Here is an 8,549-nt window from a genome sequence, read left to right as displayed (position 1 = left end):
TGACCCACGACCTCACCATGCCCTGTATTGGCTAGGTACAGGCTGCTGGTGCCTGGGCCTTGCGCGTGCCTTCCTTCCATGTGTGTCTAAAATTTGCCTTCTGGTCATTCGTCTGCCGTGGCCTGGAGGCTTGCCTGCATAGTCTGTCGTTCGTTCCTTTTGACTTTTTATGTGAGCTGCTTTTCGATTTCCCGCTCCCCTGAGGAGCTTGGCTTTATTTAATACCGAGTTTTACATTTCTTTCGGCCCATTTCTTGATTACTCTCATTTCCTGCCATATTACTCTGTCACTCCTGCTGTAATGACTTAATCCTGCTGGACCTCTTTAGGCCAGCCATTTACTCTTTCCCACAATGGCTTGGTATGACCATTGGTTTTCCTACTTATGGGCTCCTGTGTCCCTTTGGGCATCCTTGGCCCACTTGCTTTCTTTGGGCATCCTTGGCCCACTTGCTTTCTTTGGGCTTCCTTGGCCCTTTTACTAACTTTGCATTCTCATGGGCTTTTACTAACTTCATTGGGCTTCCCTAGCCCAATTACCTTATTCTTATCTTTGAGATTCATGAGCCTGCCATTAATCCCTTACTTTCTTTGTTTGTATTACTTTGGACTTGCGGTGGTCATTTCTCACTTTTTTACATCATACACTGCCCATGGGTATGTTATTTCTCTCTTTCCAGGCTTCTTTAAGCCCACTTGCCTCTTCAAGGCCCATTTGTTTATTTCATGGGCCTGTGATCCATTATTCCTACCGCTTAGACCTAATGGTTTTGTCATCTGTTTGCCAATTCTTTGCTACCCTTGTCATTGGGCTTTCTTCTTCCTACTTGGATTCTCACAAATGACCCTCAACACCCAACTAATAATTAGGTGGGTTGGGGTTCAATTAGAGTGGGTGAGTTTGGGTGGGCAAATAGGTTTGGGTTTACTTTGTCACCCCTAAAAGCATGTATATTAATGGTATCTTAAAAAGTTCTATTTGATAAAATAAAAAAAAGCTTAGGCAAACAAATAATGTGACTTCCGTGGCTAGATAATCATATTTAGACAGTAATTAAGACTTAGCATATATTTTTAATTTTTTGTTTCAAAAAGTAATTCGATGGGAGGTGACTACTAACTTAAACGAAAAATGAATGTTTGATAATCTATTTTAAGAAGCGATACAAATGACTTTTCAAAAAAAAAAAAAAGTAAGCCATATAAATGAGAAAATACTTAATTATCATCATATATATAACGAATTTAATTAATTTAATATAATAATTATTTAAATAGTTTATTACTTATGCTACCCCAAAATTTTGAATATCCTGCCACAGGTCCACAGCCAATAAATAGTAGTCGGTTTGGCCAAGGCAGTGTTACGTCGGGGTCACTGTGTGCGGTGCCAGCTAATCAAAGGGTCTACAGGGTCAAGATATTTCCACTATCAATTAATTACATCAAATAAAATACAAGTCAAAATCCAAGGATCCCATCAAAAAATAAAAAAAAGTCAAAATCCAAGGACAAAAAGCGTGTTGCATTTATAATCTAAAATAATTGTGACAATATACTAAATTAAAGTATCAAATGATATAAAAAAGTGAATGTAAAACCAAGAAAAAATCTCCAACTCAAACAAACAGACCTAGGGATTCTGTTTTCACATTGTGGGTCCTTATGAAAACGCATTATTTTTTCTTCTACGTGTAAGAGCAGTGATGTATAAAGGGATGGAAGTCGTTTTCGTAACCAACAATATAAAAAAATTATTTCTAATCAATTCTAAATTTCAAGTAATTCACTATAATGATTCACTTATATTGTACTCATTGGTTTGGAAGGCCAGGATGGAATAGTTTTTCATTTTAACAGAGCGTACGCCTTTTTCTCCTTTGCTGGTAAGTGGGAACAACCCTTACAACCAAGATATATGGGTTAAAACTTGGATCTTTTAATCTTTTAATAATATATATTATTATGGAATATGTTAATGGGTGTGCAAATATATTTGTTAAAGAAGAGTTAGTGACTCTTACTGATGTTGCGAAAGTTTGAATAAAGTACACATAATATTCTTTTTGATGAAACAGAAACTAAATTATTAGTTTTTAATAGTAAATCTCGAATCTACGAGGGGTTATTTGAAACCACAAGGTGATAGGCTTGGAATCTACCAGTAAACAATTTGAGAAAAACTCCAAATTTTATTAATAATAATCTGCTTTGCCTTTGGAAGCTACAAAACATATAAATACAGATGAAGTAAAACCCTTAAACGATTAGAAAACGTCTGAAATCCTTATTCACACTAATTATAAGATTAGGTGGCAAAATACCAAATTTTACCAAAAATGGTAAAATTGAATTGAATGCAAAATCATAAACTACTGACTTTAAGGGGTTGTCCTAAAATAAGCAGGACCTTATTCCAACTTTTGAATAAAAAAGTCATTAAAGAAACAAAAATTACTAAAAATGGTAAAATCACTGTTTTCTGGGGCTAAATGAAGGAATTAGCCAAAATTAGGGCACACCTCATGGCAAAGCAACGACTATTGATTAGAAAACCATTTCTCTTCAGCCTGCTAAATTTCATGCAATTTCGACTCCGTCGCTCAATGATTTCTATTAGTGTCTTTTTGCCTTACACAATTTTAGATGCTCTTGAAAGTCCAGGAAGGCGATGACGGTCTGTTCTACATCATTTAATATATTGGAAAGTAACAAAAATAAGTAAACTCTATATAAAAATTGAATGTTGTTATTAGAAGTCTTGTAACTTAATTAGCAACTCTGTATGTACAAAGTACTTGAGAGTATATAGGGACAAATATTGTGCAACTCTTGTAGTTAATTTTAACTTCAGATTCTTTTGTTTTTTAATTTTGTTGAGAAGAACTTACATTTAGTGTCTAATTACGCTGAATATATTAAGATATGAACACGTGTCCATATTCAATGGAACTGGACATTGAACACATACCGTGTGGGTTTTTGTTTTTTCTTTTTTGACTGAAATGGTAGAAGTGCGTTTTTGTTTTAACGTCTTGTATATTGTGCAATTGTTTGGTTTGGATCCCGAGTCGAACTATTTTTAGTAAGTGAATTGAAAGTACTGTTAGAATTTCACACGTCATTGATTCCGTGTGCATTGAAGATGAGTCACAGGATATCCAATGAGGAAAGCTTTCATGTTTTGACTAACATGACTTTGGAAAACAAGGAGCCAGGTATAATAACATCCCACCACTCGTTCCAATTAAATGACTTTTTATTATTATTGAGAGAGAACCATTCTATAAACAGAAGAGACAGAGAGAGCAGAAAGTAATGGCTGAGGAGGAGGCGACAACAACTTTGGAAACAACACTTGAATCAACACCAACATGGGCTGTTGCTACTGTGTGCTTCATCTTGATACTAGTCTCCATTCTTCTTGAGCATTTGCTCAATCTTTTGGGCAAGGTCTAAACTATAAACATGTTTAAAATGTTGCAATTTCACATGCAAGTCTAGCCATTCTTATTTCTTCAATTTGTGTTAACTTTATAATTACTCCTATTCTTAATTTCTCCAGTACTTCAACCGGAAAAGGAGGAAGTCCCTTATTCAGGCTCTTGATAAAATCAAGTCAGGTGAGAATTGAGAAACCAACACATAAAGCTCAAAAATATGTATAACTGCTTTCTTTGTATAGTTGCTAAATATGTTTGCTCCTATGTATTTCTGTGTCTTCTTAGAATTGATGCTGTTGGGATTTGTATCATTACTTCTGACTGTGAGCCAAAGGCCAATAGCAAAGATCTGTATTTCAAAGAGTGTCGGTGAAACTTTTCTTCCATGCACGGAGACTTCAAGTGATGCTGAGGAGGAAGCCATATGTGCAGAGCAGGTAATGAAGCAATAAATGCCAAGCACCGTGAATCATAGGGCAATTAACGTGTACGTTAAAACTTAAAAGAGCAAATGGGATTGATGTATATGGTGATATGCATATGCTAGTATGCTAAAACTTAAAAGAGCAAATGAGATTGATAGACAGCCACACATATGTATAACTTTTTAAGAATCACAATTTTCAAGGTCGCACCTTTACATATATGCAAATGGGTTTTATTGGTTTATATTTTACTAGAAATATTGTAAGCTTACATGGTTGACACAAAACTTACCTATTGTACACTTTTTATAAATGTGTACAATATTATACATATTTTGTATGTTTACAGTGTAAGTTTATATTGTTAGTACAAATGTAAATTAAGAATTTTTCTAAGCAAAATATACAAAATTAATAAACCGATGAAAATAAGTTAATCTAAACACATGCATTTTGGATTTCATGTTTGTTTAACTACATCGATAAAATTTGAATTGAATTGGAACTTATGCATTACTGGGTTGATTCTTGAACAGGGAATGGTTTCCATTTTGTCTAGGCAAGGTGTGGAGGAACTACAATACCTAATCTTTGTGCTGGCCTTCTTCCATGTATTATCCTGTGTCCTTACTTTCAGTCTTGGAATGGCCAAGGTGACTTTTCTTTGCTTTCTCTCTCCTAGTCTTTTAGTATGTTTTTTCACCTGTTGAACTTTCCCTTTCATTTCCTTCTAGGGTTAGGGGTTGTTAATTTGGTTGTATAGTTTTGACCTTTTACAAGTGTACAAAAATAAACCAGTTCAAAATAGGCTCAAAAGTGAGGAAAATTGTGAAGGAAATCGAGCAAGTGTGAACCCGTGATAATTGAGCAAAAGTGTGAACTTTAACGAACTTTTCCTGTTCTTGAGAATAAAGATATTTTTATTAATGGAAAAGCTAGACTGGTGTTTGATATATTTGGCTTTTGTTGTATTTTTATTTTTTTCTCTTTCCAGATGAAGAGATGGGAGTCTTGGGAGGCAGAAACTAGAACATTGGAGTATCAATTTTTGAATGGTAAGCTTTTGAGGGCTAGAAAGTAGAAACTGGTCTGTTCCAGAAGTCTTTGTGTGGACCCACTCTTTTGTGTTCCTATGAAATATTGACAAAATACGACAAAAATTATGTCGATTTGTATGTACATGAGTTTGATTTGAGTAGCATTCCTAGTTGTCAATTTCATTTACCTTATAATTATTATTGGTAGGCTCATTGCCACAAGTCTTACAGCAATTTAACTTTAGTAAGCAAAATCATGCCTAAGATATTTTTATTTTATTATATTTTTGTGGGGGAGATTAACAGCATGGTAGTTTTTTCAAAATGAAGCCTTAGATATTATATTAAACACTAACTTATTAATTAATTTTGAAAGTTAGAATACTTGAACTTACCGTCAATATCATTTCATTTACTTTGAACTTGGCTTGAGTTCGGTGATTTTGTGCACTGAATTCGTCAAAATTATGATACATGACTAAAAATGAACATGTGTTATAATTTTGACAGGTCCAATACATAGGAGCATTGATCTCAATTTTTGCTCATCTATTTTCATTTTAAAAGAACAAAATTAGGTTCAAGTTAATTTAGTTGTGAAATTTTTTGCTATCAAATAAGGGTAAAAAAAAAAAAAAAAAAAAAGGACTCGTCGTTGATTTTTAGCTACCGAAAAAATAAAAAGGATAATTAGTATTTAGTTTGATAATGAAGAGTAATTATCATAAATTAAACATCATAGTTTAAATTCTATAAAATTTTGAGACTTGCGAATTACACATGCATTCCACTGTTTTTTCTTTTTAAATTTTACATTTTTTTTTAACTATTCTTTTGTTTGGTGTTTTTAATTTTTGTTCTCACTTTTATTTTGATAAAAAATCTAGATCCACGAAGGTTTCAGCTCAGCCATCAAACATCATTTGGAAAGCGGCATCTGAAGTTTTGGAGTGACCACCGATTTCTTCGATGGCCGGTTAGTTGATGAAAAAACATGACCAATTTTAGACATCTCGACTCTTTATCAACATATAATAAGGTTGAATGTTATCTTAATTAATGTTCCATCTTTTGCAGGCCTCTTTTTTTAGACAATTCTTTCATTCTGTTAACAAAGTCGACTATTTCACTCTTAGACATGGATTCATTATGGTATTGCAACCAACCCAAGATAATTACTCCAAGGAAAATTTTCTTGATTCATGGTGAAAATTCTTATTATTTTCTTGCCTACCATTCTAGGCCCATTTTACAGAAGGAACTAACTTTCATTTTCAAAAGTATATAAGAAGAGCATTGGAAAAAGATTTTGGGGTGGTTGTGGGAATAAGGTATGTATACACACAATTGTACTTATTAATTTATAGTATATCTTGATCTATATATATGTTTATCTCTTTGACATTCAATTTATAATTCAGTGAATAATATTATTAATTTCTCTGGCATCTTATGTTTGCAGTTGGTGGATTTGGATATTTTCTGTATTTTTCCTATTCTTCAATGCACATGGTAAAACTCAATCCATTTTAATTTCATTAAGTAGTACAAGAATGCTGTGGCTGACTAAAAAAGTTTCTTCAATTTCTCTGCAGTATTTCACAATTATCTGTGGCTTCCCTTCTTTCCATTAGTGGTGAGCAAGTAAAGTTGTACTACAAGAACGCTTTATCTATGGAAACTTCGCAATCAGATAATAAAGTAATTGCAATTGCCTTTTGTGTTTTGTAGATGCTGTTGGTTGTCGGAACAAAGTTACAGGGAATCATAACAAAGATGTGCTTAGAAAGCCCTCATGTTGTTAGAGGGCCTTTGCTTGTGAAGCCCAATGACAACCTTTTCTGGTTTGGCAAGCCCAAATTGCTTCTCCACCTTATCCACTTCATATTGTATCAGGCAATTCCTTAATCCTCTTCTTCTTCTTCTATTATATATATATATATATATATATACTTTTTTAATTTTTGTGTGCTATATTGATTTATTGAGTGATATAAAAAAAGTGATTCATCTTTCTATGAAGTAATGGAATTATTTCAAAAAATGTAATAAAATTGTGCATAAATTCATTTTCATTTAATTAGAGAAACTTTCGTGGACTTTGCAGAATTCCTTTCAAATAGCATTCTTCATGTGGACTTGGGTAAGCATTTGTTTGAAATGAATTAATGATCTGCTATTGTATTTCAAAATGCGAAATTTCTGTTCTAACTTTGCTTCAAATTATAGTACAAATTTGGTTTTAGGTCATGCTTCCACAAACAAAATGAGGATATCATCATAAGGCTTGCCATGGGTGTAGTTGTGCAAATCCTTTGTGGCTATGTGACACTTCCTCTCTATGCTTTGGTCACACAGGTATTTAAAACTAGATAATGGAATCTTGTGACTAATAAATTCAATTATGCACGTACCTACATTACAAACTCAAGTTTTTACTAAATTACAATTTACACCCTTAAACTTTGGTGTCATTTTGACCTTCTACAATTTACACTTCTAACGTTACATATTGCTTGGATTTAAATCCTTTTGTCCATATCCATTGCTGAGGTGGCCATTAAATGTCACCATAGTTCAAAAAGGCTTAGTTCTTTTTTGGGATAGTTAGATATAATTTTGTTATTAACTCTGCAAGCTACAACTCAAACTCCCACGCATATGAGAGGTACAATTCCTCCTACAAGTGCGGTGGTAAAAAAGAGATGTAGTTGTAAATAAACTAAAAACACATTGTTCTATCCACATTACAAAAAAAAAAAAAAAAAAAAAAAAAAAAAAAAAAAAATTTGAATCCAAATGATATGTAAAGTTAGGGGTGTTGATAAATTTTTTTGAAACTTTAGGAGGTAAAATCAAAATTACCTCAAATTTTAAAGGTGTAAATTGCAATATACTTTTTTTTTTTATTTAAAATTTTAATCTATCTCTTTTATTTGTAAATGTCACAATATTCTTTACAATAATATATCAAATGATGCTTCTCAAAAAAGAAAAAAAAAAGAAAAAGAAAAAAAAATCAAATGATGACATATAAAGGTGCAATATGCAACAGATGGGCACGTCAATGGGGAAGGCTGTTTTCACAGAGAGTGTGGCTGAGGGTCTGAAAAAATGGCGAGCAAAGGCCAAGAAAAAGCTTGCTATGGAGAACACCAATCACTTATCATATGCCACTACTAGTTTAGATACTTCGCTTGAAACTTCGCTGGACCATTCACCTTCTTTCACTCTTGCTGCTGCATCATTCTCACTAGAACGTGATGGCCCAAACCCAATATCAGACTCAGAAATTGTGGCACTTGAAATTGAGGATGAGGAGCAAGTAAATGGAAAGGGGAAGCAAAAGATGAGCTCCTTTAATGGTTTTGATTTGAGCAACACCAGCACCAAGTCAAAATATAAAGAGAGAGAGAGTAGTTCATAGTTCATGGTTTATATATAGATATATAGTCTCTGTACAGTTATTCTTCACATAGTACGGGCATTAATATAGAGGAACTTAGCTTAGGTAGCTTGGTTTAATCATGATGTATGGAAAAATCGGATATGTTTCTTAATGTCCGTATATATATATATATACATTGAAATTTTTGGTTACTATTTGTACTTTCCTGATTTTTTTATGAATGGTCTTCAGCAGT

The 8,549-nt window shown here is 33.2% G+C and overlaps 1 protein-coding gene across 1 annotated transcript; it reads left to right on the top strand.

The window, feature by feature from the left end:
• Positions 1-3,231: 3,231 nt before the first annotated feature.
• On the top strand, positions 3,232-8,549 carry LOC115993136 (MLO-like protein 12). The gene is made up of 14 exons (XM_031117421.1): positions 3,232-3,453; positions 3,566-3,623; positions 3,729-3,880; positions 4,405-4,521; positions 4,863-4,923; positions 5,793-5,881; positions 5,983-6,057; positions 6,148-6,236; positions 6,368-6,417; positions 6,501-6,541; positions 6,637-6,801; positions 7,013-7,048; positions 7,135-7,263; positions 7,961-8,549. Exons 1-14 carry the CDS (start codon positions 3,319-3,321, stop codon positions 8,330-8,332), a joined length of 1,569 nt encoding a protein of 522 aa, XP_030973281.1. The 5' UTR covers positions 3,232-3,318; the 3' UTR covers positions 8,333-8,549.

This window comes from Quercus lobata, chromosome 5, assembly GCF_001633185.2.
Source record: "Quercus lobata isolate SW786 chromosome 5, ValleyOak3.0 Primary Assembly, whole genome shotgun sequence".
NCBI classification, from domain to species: Eukaryota; Viridiplantae; Streptophyta; class Magnoliopsida; order Fagales; family Fagaceae; genus Quercus; species Quercus lobata.
The sequence above is the reverse complement of the archived record's forward strand: the minus strand, read 5'-3'. Positions and strand labels throughout refer to the sequence as shown.

Coding starts and splice junctions, on each gene's coding strand:
- LOC115993136 (XM_031117421.1), top strand. CDS start 3,319: ATGGCTGAGGAGGAGGCGACAACAACTTTGGAAACAACACTTGAATCA. Junction 4,924..5,792: donor GGAGTATCAATTTTTGAATG/GTAAGCTTTTGA, acceptor TAAAAAATCTAG/ATCCACGAAGGTTTCAGCTC. Junction 6,802..7,012: donor TCCACTTCATATTGTATCAG/GCAATTCCTTAA, acceptor TGGACTTTGCAG/AATTCCTTTCAAATAGCATT.